Source organism: Cotesia typhae, unplaced genomic scaffold (genome assembly GCF_013202065.1).
Source record: "Cotesia typhae breed Kobodo isofemale line unplaced genomic scaffold, CoteBio_Ctyphae contig_48, whole genome shotgun sequence".
Lineage (NCBI taxonomy): Eukaryota > Metazoa > Arthropoda > Insecta > Hymenoptera > Braconidae > Cotesia > Cotesia typhae.
This window is the reverse complement of record NW_027423756.1, coordinates 6,795,110-6,815,798: the sequence shown is the minus strand read 5'-3', so window position 1 is coordinate 6,815,798 and position 20,689 is coordinate 6,795,110. Positions and strand designations below refer to the sequence as shown.

The window sequence follows — 20,689 nt, the reverse complement described above, 5'->3', positions numbered from 1 at the left end:
CCGAAAGACAGTTCAGAATTTTTTTATGTTGTCAGTAGCGCTCCCTAGATAACAATTTATGGCACTGAAGTTAATAAACATAAAATTTTTTTTTTTTTATTTTCTGGTAATGAAATTATTGTAAAAATAATTTAATTAAAAAATTTCACGTGTAAAAATTAATAAAAATCACTAGTGAAAATTTTTAGAAGCATTTTTTTATTGTAATTAATTTGTTGTAAAAATTTTTAAATTTGACAGTTGACGGCTAACTTCAGTATTGTCAATTTTTATACGTTTTTCATATTCAGCCTCGTCTTCATGTAAAATTACAAATATTTAAATATTCATAACACTGAAGTTAAATTAATTACAATAAAAAAATACTTCTGAAAATTTTTATTAATTTTCACATTTGAAACTTTTTAATTAAATTTTTTTTTATAATAATTTAATTGCTATAAAATTCTAAGAAAATTTTTAATATCTGTCAACTTGAGTGTCATAAATATTTTAGTTTTTTATTTTTTTGCAACATTTTTCGCTTTTCAGCGATCATATGTTTCAAGACAAACTACTGTCAGGTATTTATTATTAAATCTTTTTATATCTTCGAATTATGTATATCATATATATTTATTTATATTTATTTCCAGTGCTTGAAAATTTGTGAATCAACCTTTAATGAAGTTGATATATACGGGTGAATTTTGCGTATTATATTAATTCGCACAAAGATACTCGACCACGCTGGTTATGTTAAACAATAAATCATAAAATTTGAGTGAAAAATAATTGAATTCAACAATATTGTCCTTAATTATACTAGTTGCTTAATTAAACGATTTATTTATAGCCTTGTACTTAATTGACAGTGTCATTATATTTACACAGACTTGGTTTATTTTTAAAAATAATTCTTTGCTTGTTTTTATTTCGAATAATAAACAGTGAATAAAAAATTTTTAAATCTGTGTTTCTAGATTTTGAAAAAATGTCGTTCTCAAATCTAAGAAAAGTTTTCTGGAAATTAAATAGCCTGAAGATGACAAATTTAAAATATCACACGCAAACGAGCTCAATAACTACCAGATCCGGAGCTATTCTTCCTGAACCTAAGACCCAGCCACTTGGGTGGGTTGGAGTTATTGCTGGAGTATCCCTGGGGCTTCTTATTGGAGCAACAATAAGTAAGAACATAGCCAATTTCTTGGAAGAAAATGATTTATTTGTTCCTTCCGATGATGACGGCGATGATGATTAAATATTTATTTTTACAAATCAATAACAGGTAAATATTAAAACAAACGCAGTAATAATATCAGTAAGCCGATTTTATATACAACTTATTAAAGTATTTATTTAAAGCTTATTTTTGAAAATTCATGAAATTAGCAGTTGTTTAATAATAGATTAGAAAAAGTGCCAAGAATTACTAGCATTAATTCGTAACGCTATTGCCTGTCTCAAATATCCAAATAACAATGAAAAATTATTTGTTTTAGCTGTAACTAGGTATCAACCATCGCGAGACGGTAGCACTAGTAGAGCAAATAAATATAATCATCAGGATGATACATTAAGATCAAACCTGTCGCTGCTACATTATTTCAAGAAAAAGTACTTCCTACTCGCTTGCTCAGAATGTTCTAGAAGGCTTTATTCCTATTATTTTTAACCTTAAGATTGTATTTAATAATTTTAATATTAATTAGTTAATTATTATATTAAATTTTTTTTTATAATTTAAGAAGAATATAGTTTTTTTTTTTTTTTTTTTTTTTTTTAGTCAAAAAAAAATATATTTATTGTAAAAGCATATTTTATGTCATTTATTTTTCTTTGTATATTTTATTTTTAAGTTAAATTGTATTTAATATAATAAAATTTCTTTACTATATTATAATTTTAAATTATATTTATTACAATGTCACCAATATAAATTTATAAACTACAATATATATTTATGATATATTTATGATTAAATATTTTAAAAGATCAACTTTGTTCATCAAAAATTCTCTTAAAATAATAATGAGCTTAAAAACTATCGATTTACAAAGTACAATAATAACAATAATCATTCATATTATAACAGGAGTAGCTGTGAAATAACTATGCGTAATAAATTTATTAAATATTAGTACCCAAGAGATTCCCAACCATAATAAAAAATTTTGAATCTAAAATTATTTATACTCCAATTTTTAGTTGATTGCATATTTACAAAATTACACAAATTTTAATTAAAAAATTTACTTAGATTATAAAACAAGATCGTTGTATGCTTGTATAAGTGTTTCAGACTCGGAAAGTTTCAATCTATTTTTCAAATGTTCTAACGTATTAGCCAAATGTTTTTGAATTTGTTCCGTCTCTTCGCTAACTCCTAAATTCGGTAATTCTTCTTTTATTTTTGCAATTACTTGATTGAGAATTTGTACTGTCACCTGAAAATAAAAATAATTACAAATTAACGACAATATAAATTTAAAAATACAACAATGAAGTCTTTACTCACAGAAGAATTTCCTTTTTCGTAGAAATAAATATAATGGTTTAGCAATTCTACATAGAGTTGTACTTGAACAGATGTATCCATACACTGACTGGCGATTCGGATGCCCTTTTTCAAGCAATCAAGAACTTTGTTCCCGTCTTGCATCTAAAAATATCAACATCAATTTTAATTAAATGCCATAAAAATTTTCAATTAGTTAAATTAACAATTAATAGAGCGTACCTCTTTCCCGCCAGTGGCTAAAGATTTTCCTGACCAAAATATGTGGGAGCAAGTAGCTACTCCACGACACTGATCTGGTTTCCTTAATAATTTACTTGCGTACAGAGCACATTGATTTCTCACTGGCTCAGCGTTTTCTTCACCAAAACAACTCATTTGTTCGAACGTTGCAATTATCAATGTTATTGCAGCTAATTGAGCTTTGGAGTCGCTTATCTCGTCTTCGTATATCGAGAAAGCTTGACTCATAAATTCATACGCGACCATTTCAAAATTGTCGAAGCGAATTTCTCCGATAGCCAATGCCCCTTGAAGGAACAACCTTAGCGGTAGTTCTGCTAGTTCAGCTTTCATCAAAGCTGTAATTGATGTATGACAAAACTGGAATATTTTTTGACACTTTTTTTGCCACATTTCGTCCTAAAAAAAATTAATTTTAAACACCTTGAACTCAGATAACTTTATATTTTTATTTACGAAAAAAATAAAACAAAATACTTGATCTTTAATCGCTTTATAAGTAAAAGCAAGTTGATAAGCTTGGAAAACAATCGCCGGAAGAGTATATTTGATTCTTTTATTTCCTCCAGCGCTGAAGTGTTTTCTTGCAGCGCTTAAAATCAAATACTGTTGATCGGCAGTGTCGGATTTGAAGTGATGAATAAGACGACCAAGGAGGCCCTGCTCTTCAGCAAAGTCTTCGGGATCTTCTTCAATATTAGGTTGGTCCGGTTGGTCTTGGACCAGGGGTGCAATCATTGACAAAACCAAGTCTACGTGCTCTTGACTGGGCATCATAGTTTCATTATCCAATATATTTGTAATAATATAAACAGCCAACAATTTTCTTCCTTCAAAGTCAAAGTACTCAAGAAGTGGCGCATAATTTTCTAATTTTAAAACTGTTAATATATTTTTGTAATTGTCAACGGGTATTTTCATCAGTCTGGATAACTCTCTCGAAACAGCGCTGTTGAATTCCAGCCTATAAAATAACAAACATAATTTTTTATTTCTATAAATCATTACTAATATCTATTAATTAAACTGCTTACTTTTCCACATTTAACTTCTTGAAAATTTGTACAGTTGTAAATAATACTTTGTCCACATAATCAACACGATCTGGATAACATTTATGAGCCAAGTTTATCAAAGCTACTTGCAATGAAACAATATCCTCCGGTGGCATATCTTGTCTAATCTATTTAAACATAAAAAATACAATTAAAAAAAAAGTAAAACAAAATAAAAGACTAAGAAATAATGTAAAAATTAAAGTTACACTCTCAGACTTAAACTAGATGAGTAAGAGCTATTTTATTCATTTATACACATCACAGAAATTTTGTCAACAATTGTGTAGTATCTAGTCATCATCAAGTAATTTTTTTTCGAAAAATTAAATCAATTAAAAATAAACACGGGGATTTACCTCAATAATTGTAGCGACCTGGTCACTGAATACATCAAACAATTGTACGTCTTGTGGGATTCCTGGAGCTTGGCTAGGACTTCCAGGCCCTCCTACACCGTCTGAACGTTGGCTGAATGTAGCAAGACGATCAATTAACGATATAATTATGTTTTTGACATTAACACCATTACGCAACTCTCCACAGGATTTTAAAAATGCATTCAACGTTTGTAAATGAAATTCATCGGGAAAGACCTATGATATGTTGTAAGAGCAAAATAAAATTTATTATTTAATAATTAGTCAATTAAATTACTCAAAGCATTAAAAAAATTTTAATTACCTGAATAATACATTCCATAAGATATTCTTGAGCAATAGCATCTCGACAACTGACAACTTGCTCCAATATTCCCGGCAACACAAGTTTCTTATAAATTTCAAGTGTCACAGACTCAAGTTGGCATAATCTCACTAGATTAGTTCCAACAAGAATTTTAAGCTCCTCTCGTTCCCGTTCACGCCGCTCTTTATCGCGGCTGTGACCTTGGTGTTGCATTCTCACCCACAGTTTATTCATTTCAGCAAAGTTCATCAGCACGAAATCAATGCTGTCGCGAACCTAGGGAATAAAATATTGAATAAAAATTTATCGGAGCTTAATAAAATAAAAAAAAATAAATAAATAAATAAATAAAACTAACAGTTCCCTCCTCATCATCTCCTTCAATAACATCTGGCAAAATGTTTCGCGTACATTGCAGTAGATAATTCCGTAAAAATAAACCACGCAAAGGATGCTGGACTCCACGGCACATTTCAACTAAATCTCTCAGTAGATCTCTCTTCAAGCATGGGTTTGTCTTGATGTAAACTAATCCAACAGTAATGAGTAAATATCTAAAAATATTAAATAGTATAAATTTTTAATTTTAACTTAATTATCATTTATCATTTATAAATATCAAAACTTATACTTACAAACGAGGGACAATATTTCCCGCGTATTGTACTAATTCATATAAATCTGTAACTTTTTTTCCTTTTTGATATTGATCCAGCAAATACAGTTCCAAGTATCTTAACTCATCAGTTATTGCCATATCTATTCATTTATAATTTAAGGAATTTTATAAATTTAATTAATCAATTTGAAGAACAAATTATTATGTTTGAAAAAGGATACATAATTCGTAGTAACTTTTAGGACTCAAAAGCGACGTCCTAAGTTCCCCTAGCATTGTAGAGGCGTGTTTCAGAGCATCCATGAGTTTAGCATTGTCTAAGCAATGCTTCATTTGAAATGCCTGGACCTTGACAACTCCAATAGCATCCTCGAGCAGCTTCTCCTGCTCCTCCAGTCCCGACATTACAGGTGTCATTGACTGAGAAAAAAATAATGATACCTACCAGGAAAATACCAGGTATCCATGCTAGTAAAGCCATCCAAATCAACCATGCATTACGTCTACACTAGCTTCTCTAAATTATCCTTACTTCCAATCCAATAAATACTACTCTAATTATGATACTGAAGATGATAACAAATCAATTATAATAAAAAAAATACTTTAAAAAATTTTTATCAATTTTCATGTATGGAATTTTTTTATTAATTTTTTTCGTAATAATTTAATTGCTATAAAATTGTAAAAAAAATTGTTTAAGTTTTTCAATTTCAGTGTCATCTCTAGTTAGTAATTACCACTTAATAAAAATTTTTTTTTCAACTAAAAACTTTGAGATTAAGCGTTAAAATTAGTGTGAAAATTAATTTAGCAGATATTTGATAATTTTTTGAATGAACAAATTATAGCAAAAAAAAATTAACATGTAAAAATTTTTTAAAAATTAAAAATGCAATTTTTTGTAACACTGAAGTTAGCCGTCAGCTGTTAAATTAAAAAAATTTTTTAATCAATTAATTACAATAAAAAAAAGTGCTGAAAATTTTCACTTGTGATTTTTATTAATTTTCACATGTGATACTTTTTAATTTAATTTTTTTTTTCTAAAAATTTAATTCCTATAAAATTCTAAAAAAATTTTTAATATCTGTCAACTTCAGTGTCATAATTTTTTAGAAATAATTTGTTTGTTAAATAAAATTAAAAAATTATCAAGTGTCTCCAAACTTCAATGTCATAAAATTAGTGTGTTAATTGATATAAAAATAAAACCAAAAAAATGATGTTTGATAATTTTTTATACAGATGTTTTAAAAGTATCAACTACATGATTTTAATTGATGATAGTCAATCATTGATACGTAACCTCTGACATTCAATATTATAATATGCTACACAAGATCGGTTTTATTAATTTAAAGCCATTTGTGTTAAATAATGCATGCATAAATAAATTGATTTACTAAAAATTAATCAATAATAAATTACATACCATTGCTTATATATAAATAAAATAAAATTTATAATTTCCCTGTATACACAGTATACACCAGGCTCCAATTATAATCACACCAATACACATGTAAATGTAAATATCATCTATCTGTCAATGTAATCTGTCATTGAAGAGGCGCCACTGATGTTCTTTTCTTTCGCGGGTAATATTTGAATAAAATAAATGAGGCTGAAGTTTCTAAAGATGAAATTTTTAAATAAAATTTTCTTGCTATAATTTGTTTGTTAAAAAAATTCTAAAAATTATCAGATGTCTCTCAATTTCAGTGTCATTAAAATAATTAAAATTAATTTTTCAATGATAGATCGTTTTAAATATTTTATATTTATTTTTAAGTACAAAATTAGTTATTGTGAGATAAAATAATGATTGAAGAACATGTTGAGCTTCTAAGGTGGGTCTTGCGTGATTTTTGTTTCTTCCTAAATGAAATAATAAACCATCAGTCTTCAGTGGAAAACAAAATCCTGTTAAATATTACTATAAATATTAATGGACCTTCAAAGAGTTCATATATTTATCCAATTCATCCTCGGACTCGTCTTGGAACTGGTTGACATTCGGAGAATTAATCAATTCCGGTGACTCCGAGTCGAAGTACTTTTCTTCTTCATCTTGTGTCCTTAATTCAACGTTATCATACGCCTCGTTATCATCTACAGTACTAAAAAAATAAAAATTTAAATAAATATAATACAAAATCAATTAAAAATATACATTCTAAAAATAAATTAAAAAATAATGATATTGAAATTAGCGGACATTTGATAATTTTTTTATTTTTTTCAATTATGTATCTAGAGATAGAGAATTTTTGAATGCAGCCTAAATATCTGTGAGAATGATATGAAACCTTGAAAGGCACAAATTTAAGTCAAGAATTTTGCAATGACACTAAATTTCACTTGGAAAAAAAAAAAAAAAAAAAAAAAAACCGATTTTATCCTATGGCTATTATGGACACAAAATTTTTCTTATTCTCTTAATAATATAGATTATAAAAATTATTTGTAAAAAATTGCATTTATAATTGCTTAGAAATTCTAAAAATTAAAATTTTTTAATTATTTTTCTTGCCATAATTTATTTGTTGAAAAAAATTATAAAAATGATCAGATGTCTGTCAATTTCAGTATCATAAAAAATAATAAATAAAATTACCTGTAGTCAAAGTCAACGTCGTGGCCATTTAAAAAATTAGTATACATATGAGTAACAAATTCTTGACGTAAAATATTTATTTCCTTAGTTTTAATATTTTTTCCTTTCAATTTATTTTCAGAGTTTTCGGTTTCTATTTCATTAAAATCATTTTCTGATTTAGTTTTACTGCAAGATATTTTTCCGCCATCAGGCAACTCTCCCCACTGAGAATTATCCTTGACGATATTAGGTTTCTTTTTAAGCTTGCAACCTTCATCATCATCCTCAGAATCAGAGTCATTTTCCTCCATCACTTCATTCTCAGCATCTTCTTGCCTCTTCATTAATCTCTCAATATGATCTCGTTCAATCCCCTGCATCAGGACATCCACAAAAGTCTTGTCATCAGTGTCAGCATTGTCTCTCTCTTTCTTTTGTTTTTCAGTGAGATACTGACCAACTAAATTTTCATAGAGCAACGGATTGCGTCTCATCATTGCAGTCTCACTAAAATACTCTCCTTTTTCAACCAACAGCTTCAAAGCTTCATATCTTCTATTTTTCGTATCTAATTCTCTACTAGCATTATTAAAATACCTTCGTAACTTATTAATATAATAACCAACTCCATAGTTCATGTCATCAGTCTCAAAATATTTCAACAAGTCATTATTTAAAAATTTACCAAACCGTGCAAGAAACTGTTCCGGACTTTTATGCAATAATTTCCTAGCAATTGTTCTCTTCTCGTCAATTGTCAACTCTGGTTCATTTTTGTGAAGACATTTGAATCTCGCAGTTGATTCAGCAACAACACTTATTATTTCATCTTCAATTTGTGATAATTCTTCAATATCATTATTTTTTTGTTGATTATTGTCGTTATTACAATTATCAACGTGAACTATTGGCTTCATTAATTCTTGATCTAACAGCTGATCCATTAGAAATATTTTTCCGTTAATTTAAATCTTCAACTTCCAAACAACTCTGAAATCAATATCATATAAAAAAAAATTTATCTGATAAATAATTAATTATGATTCATACTTATCGCATTACTCGTTATTGTCAATAACTATCCTCATTTTTATTTACAATTATTTAAAATCGTTGATCACATTTAATTATTTACCTCAATAGTAATCAAAATAATATTATCAGCTGTTTTAAAAAAATATTAATTTTATAAATTGTTAATAAGTAAATTTCTTTAAAAAAAAAAAAAAAATTATTTATATACAATAAATATAATCGTCAGCAAACGTCCAGTTACTTAGTCATTGACTATGAACATAACCAAACAACTAAGTTGAATGTTATCGAGATTTCAGTTCAAAAAATTTTTCATCTATTGAAACAGAATAGTGTCGTTAAAATTTAATAATGTTATATATAGTTCTCTAAGATTTTAAACGCTTAAAATAAATGTAAGTATTTTTTAATCAACAATTAATAATTGTTGTGTATAAACACAATTGTTTCTCACCTGTCAAAATATTCTTTTGTTTATAAATTTTGTATATTAATAGTAAAATAATTTTTTTTCACAGGATTAGTAAAATCAAAGTATGGATAATTTAGAAATTGTCACAAAAACTAAATGGACTTGGAATTGGGTTGATTTATGTGGAAATAGTTCGAGTCTAAATCCTATAAATCCTGCCACTAATGACTTAAGTTTGTGTTTTCAACAATTATGTCTACAAGTAAATACAATTACCACTAATTTATTTATTTATTTGTTTATTAATTGACTAATTAATAAAAATATTGATTTTTGTTGCAGGTTCCAACATTAGCTTTGTTAGCAATAGTATCAGCTTATTACTGCGGAAAAAAAAGTACACCATACTCGTATGACAGAGTATCATTTTCCCACTATGCTATTACCTTGCGATTGATGATAACCTCATGCCTGATAGCTCTTCCAATAATAAGAGCATATATAATACTCACCAACACAACAATAGATCCAATAAATTCTCAAAATGATAAAGTGCCAGCAAATGGTATATTTCTTCCCAGGTAGACTATAAAAAATAATTATTTACTAATTTGAAATTCTTTTAATTAATACTCCAATAATTAAAAATTCAAGTAACCAGGCGACGTCAGCGAAACCAATTGATTACATTGTGGCGGGTACTGAAGGACTGGCCTGGGTAGTTCATTTTATTTTTATTCTCACCCTGAAACGAGGACCGCGCTTCAGTTTACGAGGGCCAGTAATTATCAGAGCACTCATATTTATGTTGATCGGCGTGTCTGCATTATTGCTACGGTCTCATGTCAAACACCACGATGAAGATGATGTATTGCCGCATTTATCGCTCGGATTTAGTATTTGCGTCGTTACTTTGATGGCTTTGTACGCTTTGACGCTTTTACCAAGTAAAACTCCTACAGATCAATCTACTAGATACACTGAGGTTTATTTTACATTTTTAAATTATTTATTACCAAGACTGATAATATGATAATTTTATAATAATAAAGTTAGCCGACATATAAAAATTTTTAGAATTTTTTTTATTGAAAAAATTATTAAAAAAAAATTAATTGAAATAATTTTACATGTAGAAAGTTTTAAAAATTATACGAGCAATTTCGTAAAAATACTTTTTTTGTTCATGACATTAAATTTAGCTGTCACTTCACAATTGTTTTAATTTTCTTTAACAAATAAATTATAGCAAAAAAAAAAATTATTGAAAAAATGGACTTGTAAAAATTTTAATAAATTAAAAATGATATTTTTTAAAAATCATTTTTTTGTTGAAGAAAATTAAAAAATTGTCAAGTGACAGCTAACTTTAATATCACTTTTTGTTCTAATTTAATTAATAAAAAAATTTTTTAATTTTTGAACGTCGGCTAATTTTAATGTCATATAATTTTAACTTGAACCATAGATCGGCGAACACACGGCGCTATTATCCTCACTCTCTTCTTCATATGTACACTTTCCAAGAGACCAAGATCCGAATTATCTCGGGACTGCTATGGAAAATGAAACGTATTTGTCGAAGCTCTTGTTCTACTGGGTGACACCTTTAATGGAAAAAGGAGTAAGAGGATCATTGAAGAACGCTGATGATTTATACGATCTTCCTGAATCAGTTACTACGGCTTCTATTGTGTATAGCATCGATAAAAATATTCGAAAAACGGTAATAATAAGTTTTTTTAATTGATGCTTTATTTTGAATCTTAATTGTAAATTTATTTTTATTTTCAGCCTAGATTAAAAAGAAATATTTACGTTGACATTGAACAAGATGAAACAGAACAAGAGTCGTCGAGCAATAATATATCATTATTAAAATTATTGCACCAATGTTTCGGATGGCAATTTTATGCAGTTGGTATTTTAAAATTCGTAGCAGACTGTTCAGGTTTTATTGCTCCGATTTTGTTGAACAAACTTATTGGCTTTATTGAAGATAAAAGTGAACCACTTTATTATGGATATTTATACGCATCTGCAATGTTTCTCTCTTCTGTAATCGGTAAATAATATTTTAAATTATTTAATTTTATTTTTCTGATGAAATAAATATTTTAGGAGCATTTACAACAGCACATTTCACTTATTGGATGAGTCTCGTTGGATTGAAAATCCGCAGTGCAATAGTTACTCTAGTTTACCGCAAAATTCTGCACTCTTCGAGTGTAAAATTAAACCAAGAATTTACTATGGGAGAAATAGTTAATTTTATGAGTACAGACAGCGACAGAATCGTCAACAGTTGTCCTAGCTTTCATACACTCTGGAGTATTCCTCTGCAACTGGTCGTAACTCTTTACCTTCTTTACACACAAATTGAAATTTCATTTCTCGCCGGTGTCAGCTTTGCCATCATTTTAATACCGATAAATAAATATATTGCCAATAAAATAGGTATACTCAGCACCAAGATGATGAAGTTCAAGGACCAGAGGGTGCGACTAGTTGGAGAAACTTTGCGAGGCATGACTACTATTAAATTAAATGTGTGGGAGGAGCATTTTTTGCGTAGTATTTTACGTAAGTTTGAATTTATTTTTAATATTTTATCTTTTAGATTTAAAATTCACGTAAATTTTTTAAATTTCAGATCTTAGAGAAAGTGAAATAAGGTATTTGAAAGGTCGTAAATATTTAGATGCTCTGTGTGTATATTTTTGGGCAACGACGCCTGTGTTAATTTCTATCCTTACTTTTTCAACATATGTTCTTCTTGGAAATTCACTGGACGCTAAAACTGTATTTACGAGTATGGCATTATTAAACATGCTAATCGGGCCTTTAAATGCTTTTCCATGGGTACTGAATGGTCTTACAGAGGCATGGGTTTCAGTGAAGCGTATCCAAAGACTATTGGATGTAAATAAAAATTTTATTATTCATCTTAAACTAAAAATCATAATTTAATTTCACAAATTTATTTTACAGTTAACAGATTTGGAAATTTCAACTTACTATTCAGATCCTCCTTCAGAAATTGATGTTCTGCTGAAAAATGTAACATTTTCTGTAAATGGATCACCAGACAAAAATTTTTCAGATGAAGAAAACTTAGATGAAATATTACCGTACCCGTCGACGTCTCAAGAAACAAAAACAGTAACTTTTGCAACTGACAGCGCGTTTACTTTGAAAAATTTAAATGTAGAAATAAAAAGAGGCCAACTGATTGGTGTAATGGGAAAAATTGGTGGAGGAAAATCGCTGCTGTTAGACGGAATTTTGGCTGAAATAACAAAATTAAACGGAATTGTTGCGATAAGTGAGCTAGACAAAGGATTTGGATATGTAAAACAGAATCCTTGGCTTCAACGCGGAACCATTCGAGATAACATTTTATTCGGCAAGAATTATGATTATAATAAATACAAAAAAGTTCTCAAAGCATGTGCATTGACGGACGAGTTGATGAGTCTGCCTAAAAAAGACATGACAGGAATTGGCGAAGCTGGTAGTACCTTGAGTGGTGGTCAAAAAACGCGGATATCTTTGGCTCGCGCTGTTTACGCTGACAAAAATATTTATCTGTTAGATGACATTTTAGCGACGCTGGATACTAAAGTCGCTAAATACATCTTTCAAAATGTAATTCTTGGTCTGCTGAAAAATAAAACTCGGATACTGTGCGCTCACCAGACGCAGTATCTAATCCACGCCGACTTGGTAATAGAGATGGCTAAGGGAAAAATAATAAAACAAGGACCTCCAAATAAAGTACTGCGTGATTTCGAGGACTATTTACTGTCATCAGAGTCGTCAGACAGATTAGAAGTAGAATCAATAACAAATTCTTCTAAAGACTTGAATGAAATAGAAGATTATCGCGGTGTCAGTGACTCACTCTTGGAAGAAGAATCTGTTGAACAAGGCACTGTGAGAATCGGAGTATACGGCGCCTATTTGACTGCCATTGGGCGTTCATTGAGTATCTCGATATTCTTAGCGATGCTGTTGATGCAGAGCTCGAAGAACGTCACCGATCTCTGGCTCTCATTCTGGGTTACTCACTCCAACATGTCAGTCAACCACTCGACGATTTCTCCTCCCCCTCCCGGGGGATTGCTTCAAGCGTTTTTCGATGCTGATAATACTGTTAAATATTATCTAACGATCTATGGGATTTTGGCTTCAGTCAATTCGGTCTTCACACTCATCCGCGCGTTTATGTTCGCTTACGGGGGTGTCCACGCAGCCATAGTAATCCACAAGCAATTATTGAGAGTAATAATGCGTGGTCGAACGAGTTTCTTTGACTCCCAGCCTCTGGGAAGAATATTAAATCGTTTTTCATCAGACACTTACACAGCAGACGACTCACTTCCATTCATCGCAAATATACTATTAGCCCAATTTTTTGCTTTAATCGGCACTATAATCGTCACCGTTTATAGCTTACCATGGATATTTTTAATTTTAGCCCCGCTGGTCCCAATCTATCACTGGATACAAAATCACTACCGACTTACATCTCGAGAATTAAAACGACTAGGAAGTACTTCCTTGTCACCTCTCTACGCTCACTTCAATGAAACTCTCCAAGGTTTGAATAGCATTAGAGCATTTCGCGTGGTGCCAAGATTCAAGCATCAAAACGAATTATATTTAGAAGCTAATCAAAAAGCGAGTTTCGCATCAATTGCTGCTGGTCAATGGTTAGGACTAAGATTGCAATTTATTGCCATTGCACTCCTGGGTGGTGTCTGCGTGATGGCAGTCTTGCAGCATCAATTTGACGTCGCAGATCCAGGCTTAATTGGTCTTGCTATCACGTATGCATTGTCAGTGACGGGACTTTTGTCTGGCGTGGTAAATGTTTTTACAGAAACAGAACGAGAAATGATATCAGTCGAACGGATCAAACAGTATCTGGATAATATCCCGATTGAAAATTCAGCTGGTGATAGTCCTCCTTATGCTTGGCCTAGTCAGGGTGTCGTTGAATTCAAAGAAGCTGTTCTTAAATATCGAGAACACTTGGCGCCGTCGTTGAACAAAATTTCCTTCATGACGAGACCTTCGGAAAAAATAGGAATCGTCGGACGCACTGGTGCAGGAAAAAGCTCTATATTTAATTGCTTATTTAGACTTGTGGAAATTGACGACGGTGAAATACTTATTGATAATGTTAATGTTAAAAACTTACAATTGAATGCTTTGAGGTCACGTCTATCGATTATACCGCAAAATCCATTTATATTTTCTGGTACGGTGCGTGAAAATATTGATCCGCTTAATCAGTACCCGGATACTCAAATTTATAAAGCACTTGAAAAGTGCAAGCTCAGTAATTTAGTTCATAGATTCGGTGGATTAGGTGCGACGGTGGAAGAAAATGGAAATAACTTGAGTGCTGGACAGAAGCAACTTTTTTGTTTAGTCAGGGCGTTATTGCACAATGCTAGAGTGAGTACACTTAAATTAATAATTAATAACTAGCAACCTTGCAGTCACTATGTGACTGCCGTAATTTGTAAACTATAAAAATTAAAATTTTGCTTTATTAAAAAATAAATTTTGTTAAGTTGTACTGTAGTTTCTTAAATATTGACATTTTTAACGATAAAAGCTCATCCCGATGTTACACTCATCGAGACCTTTCATTTGAGTACTCACATCAATTTTTCATATATTTATATATATTATATATATGTATATATGAAAAATATATCAAAATGCATGTGGGTACTCAAATGAAAGCTCTTGATGAGTGTAACATCGGGATGAGCTTATATCGTTAAAAATGTCAATAGTTTAAAAGATACAAAGTCATTTATTAATTAATTAAAATTAATTTAGCATATATTTGATAACTTAAAAAAAATTTTTAAATAATGTTTTTTTTTTTTTAATTTAACATCATATTAGATTTTGATATATTTTTCATATATTATTATATACATATATAAAATAAATATTTTGAAGGCCTTTGTAATGACACTAATTTTCATTAAAAAAAAAAACCAATTTTATTATTTGACTATACTGGAAACAAAATTTTTTAATAATATAGATTATGTAATTTACAGATACTTTGCATTGATGAAGCAACAGCAAATGTTGATCCAGATACTGACAAAGCTATACAATCAACAATAAAGTCTTCCTTTAGAAGTGCCACTGTTATTACTATAGCTCATCGTATACGAACCATTATGCATTGTGATAGGTAAAATTTATTTTATTTAATTAACTGTTACCTTATCAGTTTATCAGACTAATAATAATTGATATTTTTTATTATTTGTAGAGTATTAGTTATGGAAGGTGGTCTGGTACAAGAATTCGATGAACCAAACGTATTATTAGACGACGTCCATTCATATTTTTATAAGCTCGCTAATCAAGAATTTTCTGAAAATGAATAATGTAATTAATTGTAAAGAATCAAAGACTTGTAAATATTTTTATAGAATATTATAAGTATAAAAAAATTAACTAAATAATTTTTACAAAAAATAAATTTAAGTTTAATATCTAAAATTATAATTAAATAGTTATAATATTAATATTGAAATTTATGTAATATACTAATTATTGATAGATATAAAAAGTTTATTATTAATAATTATAATACTGAAGTTAGCAGTCAGCTGTTAATTTAAATAATTTTTTTAATAAATCAATTAGAATAAAAAAATGCTTCTAAAAATTTTCATTTGTAATTTTTATTAATTTTTACATGTGAAATTTTTTAATAATTTAATTGTTACAAAATTCTAAAAAAATTTTTATATCTGTCAACTTTAATGTCATTAATAATTGTGATTATTTTAACAAGTTTTTATTTTTTTAATATAAGAAAATTTTTTTTTTTGTATTTATTTGTAACGCGGCAATTTTTCAAATAAATGAAAGAGGGCTCTTAAAGTAATTTCTAGCGTAGAAGAAAGAAATATCGATCGAAAAATACACATAACGTAAATAAAACGCAAGATGGCAGCACAGATGATTTGTAGACCAATATACAGTATCTATATTTGCAAATGATTGTTCACCTAGTATAATATAATAATAATATTATTTATTTTTATTATGTAGTGTAGTATTCCATCTTAGATCTGTCAAAAGTAGAACTGACACAAAGAAAACAATACCATCAGCTAGAAAGGTCTCGACGATCTGTCATGTTGACAAATGTTACCGAATATGATTTGTTTATTATATTTAACAATTGAATCAGAAATTTAATAATTTAAACCATAAATATGGATTTCGAAGATCAATCTTATTCAAAGTAAGTTTGAAACTTTTATTTTAATAATTAAAGAAAATAATAACAACAATCTTGCGGGCAATAAATGAAATATTATTGTTTGTGCGATAGTCGCTTATTGTTATCGTTGTTTTTTAAATTTTATTCAAATGACATTAATTTGTTTTATATTTTTATCTATTTTTAGTTATACGCCTTCTGTCGAAACATGCATTATATCACGGAGATTTAATCAGACAATTATACCAGACATTTACGCTGGTATTCCAGTAAACTTTCTATTTAATTTAATTGGTTTTGTTGTGAGTATTATTATGAGTTATGTTTTCACTTTTATTACCGAGTTTAACAACAAAACTTTTTTTTACGTCACACTACAATGAATCAACATTGATTAATTTTAATTTATTGCAGTTTTTAGTATTATTATTCGGCTTGCTAAGAAAAAAAGCATGGAATTACGGGCGTTTAGCATTATTACACAAATCAGATAATAGATGGATGGAATTATTCTTCGGTGACAATGAAGAAACAGCTGAATCTGCCGAAGCTTCTGTTAGTGCTCAACTGTCAACTTATGATAGAGGATTTTTTTCGTGGATTGTTACGGCTTTCAAAGTCAAGTAAGTACTTTGTTTATTTGTTTTAATGATAACGAGAGACTTCCATCAATTACGTTAGCTTGAATAAAATTTTATGAATTGATAGAAAAGAAATTAAAATTTGTTATAATTTAATGACATTAAAGTTAACTGTCACTTGATAATTTTTTAATTTTCTTTAACAAAATAGTATATTACACACCGAGGGAAGTAAAGTAAGAAATGTCTCAGATCATATGTAATTGTTGGCCGAGGCGAAGCCGAGGTCAACAAACATGTGATCTGAGGCTTTCTTATTTACTTCCCGAGGAGTGTATGCTATTTTTTTGCTCGACGAAGGCAGAAAGTGGCAACTTCATTTAGCGCAGCGGGTCGAAAGTTGACGCTTTCTGCCCGTCGAGCAAAAAAAATTATTTAAAAAAAATTGCATTTTTAATTTATTAAAATTTCTACAAGCCCATTTTTTTAATAATTTTTTTTTGCTATAATTTACTTGTTAAAAAAAAATTAAAACAGCTATGAAGTGACAGCTAAATTTAATGTCATTAAAGTTAACAGTCGCTTGACCATTTTTTAATTTCTTATTAATAAATAAATTTGCTCCGAAAAATTATTTCTAAAAAATTGCATTTTTTATTTTTTTAATTTTCTTAATGTCAATTTTTTTTTTCTTATTTTTTTATTTTCTTTGACATAATTTGTTTATTAAAAAAATTTTTTTAATTATAAAATATCTGGTAAATTAATTTTTATTATAATTTATAGTGACAGAGAATTATTAAGAAGAGCAGGTCCTGATGGACTGCTCTATGTAACATTTGAACGTCACCTTATCGTCTTGACATTTATGATGATGGTTGTTGCACTGTGTGTAGCACTACCAATAAATTATAGTGGGACTATGCGTCGTAATAGCAATGAAACATTTAGTTTGACAACTTTATCTAATGTTGATGCGAAATCAAATTGGATGTGGGTTTATACAATTATTGTTATGTCATATTTACCTATTGGTAGTTATGTAATGAGAAGATTCACCAAGCAGGTATTTTATTCATCATTAATTATCAGGTGTTAGTCAGGTAAATATTTACAAGTGGGGTAAACCATTTTAATTTTCATTTATTTGAACGAAATTTCTAATTGATTTTATTGATATGTTCTTTTCAAAAAAAAAAATATATCCCACACATCAAAAAAATTTGAAAATGTTAATTTTTCACCTAGTTATGGCCCAAAATGGGATTGACCTTACTTGTAAATAATTACCGTTAGTCATTTATTTAAATTATTTATTTAGTAATGACGATATTAATTCTATAGGTTCGTGATGCTCGACCTTCTGGGGAATTGGCAGCTAGAACATTATTAATAAGCGAAATCCCAAAGCACCAATGTAACGTCAATAGTCTTAAAGAGTATTTTACAGAGGCATTTCCGACATTGACTGTAGAGGATGTTACTCTAGCTCATGATATTAAAAGATTATCAATTTTAGAAGCTCAGCGAGACTGTGCTGAGCAGGCTCGACTATATTGTGAGAATCACAATAAAAAAAAAGAGCCATTAAAACTTTATCCGCACCTGTGTGGACAAGTTGTTGGGTGTTGTTGTAAAAAGCAAGTAGATGCTTTAGAATTTTATACAGCCGAAGAGATTCGGTTGACTGCTTTAGCTGAAGAAGAAAAGAAAGTCGCCTTAAGTAAACCTCTGGGGATAGCTTTTGTAACATTAGGTAAATTAATTACTACAATTATTTATTAGTAACTAAATTTGAAATTAAAAATTAATTTTATGGATTAGGTACACCTGGAGCTGCTCGGACAATGCGTAGACAGCTAAGATCAGCTCCAGCTATCAAATGGGAAGTCAACTACGCCCCGGCGCCTTCAGATATTTTTTGGGAAAATTTAAATATACCAACACCTTTTTGGTATTTCAATGCTGTTCTTATCAATTTAATACTGGCTATTTTTCTGTTCTTCGTAACTACACCAGCTGTAATTAAATTTAATTATAAAAATGATCGATTATGTAATTAAAAATATAGATATTTATTAATTAATTTTAATTTATAGGTCATAATGTCAGCATTGGATCAATTAGATATAACTCCTGAACTTCAAAATTTAGGTTCAGTAATATCGACGTTTCTTCCGACTCTCATGCTTGTAAGTATAACGGCTCTTATGCCGGTACTAGTTGGACGCAGTGAGTTATTAGTTAGACACTGGACTCGAAGTGGGCTCAATAATGCAGTAATGAAGAAAACATTGTCACTTTTACTACTGATGGTCCTTATTTTGCCAAGTTTGGGATTAACGAGCGCTCAAGCTGTTTTGGAACGTAATATTTTTGGTAACACAACTATCAAATGGGAATGTATCTTTTTAGCTGATCAGGTTTGATAAACAAAAATTATTTGGAATTTATAACTCTAATTTTGATGTAGAAAAAATTAATACTGAAATAATTTTTCAGGGTGCTCTTTTTGTAAATTATATAATAACAGCATCTTTATTCGGATGTGGTCTTGAACTAGTAAGATTCCCGGAATTAGCAATGTATACAATTAGACTTTGTATAGCAAGAAGTCGCGCCGAACGTGTTTATGTCAGAAAAGCTGTGGTGTGGGAATTTCCACTAGGTGCACATTACGCGTGGTTATTACTTGTATTTACAATGACAACGGTGTACAGTATGGCATGTCCGCTAATTACCCCATTTGCTTTATTGTATTTCTTAATAAAACACATGGTTGATCGACACAACTTGTGTTTTGCGTATGGACCGAGTAGTGGAGGCGGTAAATTAGCTAGTGCAGCGGTAAGTGCAGCAGGTGCGGCTCCTATACTGGCACAAGCTGCGCTTCTGGCACTTGGTTTGGTCCGTAAAGGATTATCACCTCTTGCGGCACTTCAACTTAGCGGCCTTGCTGCCAGTATTCTCGGCCTAGTTACTGGTGCTACTCTCCCAGCTTCAAAACCAAAAGTAAATATTTTTAATTTATTTATTTTAATATAAATACTGATGATTTATTTTTTATTTTAGCCACAAATAATAAAACGCGATTTTTCGACCGGACTAAATTTTATCGCACCAGTATTAAGAAAAAAGTATGGATCGCTTATTACAGAAGAAGTAACGTCTGTAGCTTCAAACTCTCAAGTAACTGTTTTGACGGATAATAGTTCAACGGATACTACTCTGACAGAGAATAGTGCATCATCAGCGGTGCAAGAAAGTCCAAAACTTTACCAAAATTACGGTAAAGATGCGCGTGTATAAAAGTAAAACTTTTTTAAAAAATTTTCATTATCATGTTTATGTTACTGAATTGTTAATTTTAAATTTACATCACCTTATTTTTCGAACTATTGAATTTTAACTATTTAATACTTTGTTTTCCTCTTTACAATGGTTAATATTTTAATATATTCGATTATTTATCTATCTTATTTGTGTTACACCACCTAATTTTTCACTTGTGTTAAAAAAAATAAATATAAAAAACCGCGATACTAGTGATTGATGATCAGTAACAGAAATATGGCTAAAAATGATACTCATGATCTGTGAGAATGTAAAAATTAATTATAAAACCTTTGCAAATAAATAAATTTTTTAATATATATTTTGATTTCTACTTGTTAAAAAA

The 20,689-nt window shown here is 29.4% G+C and overlaps 5 protein-coding genes across 10 annotated transcripts; 3 read left to right on the top strand and 2 right to left on the bottom strand.

Annotated features, from left to right (window-relative positions):
* Positions 1-409: 409 nt before the first annotated feature.
* On the top strand, positions 410-1,735 carry Emre (Essential MCU regulator). Of its 3 annotated transcripts, none has more exons than XM_074246714.1 (3): positions 410-563; positions 963-1,270; positions 1,485-1,735. In XM_074246714.1, exons 1-2 carry the CDS (start codon positions 539-541, stop codon positions 1,241-1,243), a joined length of 306 nt encoding a protein of 101 aa, XP_074102815.1. In that variant the 5' UTR covers positions 410-538; the 3' UTR covers positions 1,244-1,270; positions 1,485-1,735. The 3 variants fall into 3 exon arrangements, with proteins under 3 accessions (XP_074102815.1, XP_074102816.1, XP_074102817.1); XM_074246715.1 differs by lacking the exon at positions 410-563 and adding an exon at positions 649-682; XM_074246716.1 differs by lacking the exon at positions 410-563 and adding an exon at positions 701-878.
* Positions 1,736-1,925: 190 nt separating this feature from the next.
* On the bottom strand, positions 1,926-6,634 carry LOC141529926 (vacuolar protein sorting-associated protein 35-like). 2 transcript variants are annotated; one of them, XM_074246701.1, is made up of 11 exons: positions 6,540-6,634; positions 5,326-5,545; positions 5,121-5,244; positions 4,844-5,039; positions 4,483-4,761; positions 4,158-4,394; positions 3,778-3,926; positions 3,221-3,707; positions 2,723-3,142; positions 2,501-2,644; positions 1,926-2,429 (listed from the first exon to the last, which is right to left on the bottom strand). In XM_074246701.1, exons 1-11 carry the CDS (start codon positions 6,540-6,542, stop codon positions 2,244-2,246), a joined length of 2,445 nt encoding a protein of 814 aa, XP_074102802.1. In that variant the 5' UTR covers positions 6,543-6,634; the 3' UTR covers positions 1,926-2,243. The 2 variants fall into 2 exon arrangements, with proteins under 2 accessions (XP_074102802.1, XP_074102803.1); XM_074246702.1 differs by having other exon boundaries at positions 5,326-5,524; positions 6,540-6,613.
* Positions 6,635-6,871: 237 nt separating this feature from the next.
* On the bottom strand, positions 6,872-9,336 carry LOC141529598 (coiled-coil domain-containing protein 97-like). Of its 3 annotated transcripts, none has more exons than XM_074246224.1 (4): positions 9,196-9,336; positions 7,725-8,696; positions 7,062-7,227; positions 6,872-6,985 (listed from the first exon to the last, which is right to left on the bottom strand). In XM_074246224.1, exons 2-4 carry the CDS (start codon positions 8,648-8,650, stop codon positions 6,953-6,955), a joined length of 1,125 nt encoding a protein of 374 aa, XP_074102325.1. In that variant the 5' UTR covers positions 8,651-8,696; positions 9,196-9,336; the 3' UTR covers positions 6,872-6,952. The 3 variants fall into 3 exon arrangements, with proteins under 3 accessions (XP_074102325.1, XP_074102327.1, XP_074102328.1); XM_074246226.1 differs by lacking the exon at positions 9,196-9,336 and adding an exon at positions 8,842-8,985; XM_074246227.1 differs by lacking the exon at positions 9,196-9,336 and adding an exon at positions 8,757-8,885.
* On the top strand, positions 8,993-15,707 carry LOC141529597 (ATP-binding cassette sub-family C member 10). The gene is made up of 11 exons (XM_074246223.1): positions 8,993-9,136; positions 9,260-9,415; positions 9,496-9,734; positions 9,808-10,138; positions 10,622-10,879; positions 10,948-11,218; positions 11,275-11,736; positions 11,807-12,075; positions 12,145-14,619; positions 15,243-15,382; positions 15,464-15,707. The coding sequence occupies exons 2-11, from the start codon at positions 9,278-9,280 to the stop codon at positions 15,579-15,581; spliced, it is 4,701 nt and encodes a 1,566-aa protein (XP_074102324.1). The 5' UTR covers positions 8,993-9,136; positions 9,260-9,277; the 3' UTR covers positions 15,582-15,707.
* A 560-nt stretch (positions 15,708-16,267) lies between these two features.
* Positions 16,268-20,665, top strand: Tmem63 (transmembrane protein 63). Its single transcript, XM_074246031.1, has 9 exons — positions 16,268-16,450; positions 16,617-16,731; positions 16,844-17,052; positions 17,797-18,076; positions 18,355-18,766; positions 18,835-19,031; positions 19,110-19,433; positions 19,513-20,022; positions 20,083-20,665. Exons 1-9 carry the CDS (start codon positions 16,422-16,424, stop codon positions 20,317-20,319), a joined length of 2,313 nt encoding a protein of 770 aa, XP_074102132.1. The 5' UTR covers positions 16,268-16,421; the 3' UTR covers positions 20,320-20,665.
* Positions 20,666-20,689: the final 24 nt, after the last annotated feature.

What these genes read in the sequence shown, in the direction of transcription:
- Emre (XM_074246714.1), top strand. Translation starts at nt 539, where the DNA reads ATGTTTCAAGACAAACTACTGTCAG. An exon ending in TCAAGACAAACTACTGTCAG is followed by an intron (nt 564 to 962) that starts GTATTTATTATT and finishes CTGTGTTTCTAG; the next exon opens with ATTTTGAAAAAATGTCGTTC.
- LOC141529926 (XM_074246701.1), bottom strand. An exon ending in TTATGGAATGTATTATTCAG is followed by an intron (nt 4,395 to 4,482) that starts GTAATTAAAATT and finishes AACATATCATAG; the next exon opens with GTCTTTCCCGATGAATTTCA. An exon ending in AAGAAGTTAAATGTGGAAAA is followed by an intron (nt 3,708 to 3,777) that starts GTAAGCAGTTTA and finishes GTTATTTTATAG; the next exon opens with GCTGGAATTCAACAGCGCTG.
- LOC141529598 (XM_074246224.1), bottom strand. Translation starts at nt 8,650, where the DNA reads ATGGATCAGCTGTTAGATCAAGAATTAATGAAGCCAATAGTTCACGTT. An exon ending in GACGTTGACTTTGACTACAG is followed by an intron (nt 7,228 to 7,724) that starts GTAATTTTATTT and finishes TTATTTTTTTAG; the next exon opens with TACTGTAGATGATAACGAGG. An exon ending in AATATATGAACTCTTTGAAG is followed by an intron (nt 6,986 to 7,061) that starts GTCCATTAATAT and finishes TATTTCATTTAG; the next exon opens with GAAGAAACAAAAATCACGCA.
- LOC141529597 (XM_074246223.1), top strand. Translation starts at nt 9,278, where the DNA reads ATGGATAATTTAGAAATTGTCACAAAAACTAAATGGACTTGGAATTGG. An exon ending in CGTTATTGCACAATGCTAGA is followed by an intron (nt 14,620 to 15,242) that starts GTGAGTACACTT and finishes TGTAATTTACAG; the next exon opens with ATACTTTGCATTGATGAAGC. An exon ending in ACCATTATGCATTGTGATAG is followed by an intron (nt 15,383 to 15,463) that starts GTAAAATTTATT and finishes TATTATTTGTAG; the next exon opens with AGTATTAGTTATGGAAGGTG.
- Tmem63 (XM_074246031.1), top strand. Translation starts at nt 16,422, where the DNA reads ATGGATTTCGAAGATCAATCTTATTCAAA. An exon ending in TGAGAAGATTCACCAAGCAG is followed by an intron (nt 18,077 to 18,354) that starts GTATTTTATTCA and finishes TTAATTCTATAG; the next exon opens with GTTCGTGATGCTCGACCTTC. An exon ending in GTATCTTTTTAGCTGATCAG is followed by an intron (nt 19,434 to 19,512) that starts GTTTGATAAACA and finishes ATAATTTTTCAG; the next exon opens with GGTGCTCTTTTTGTAAATTA.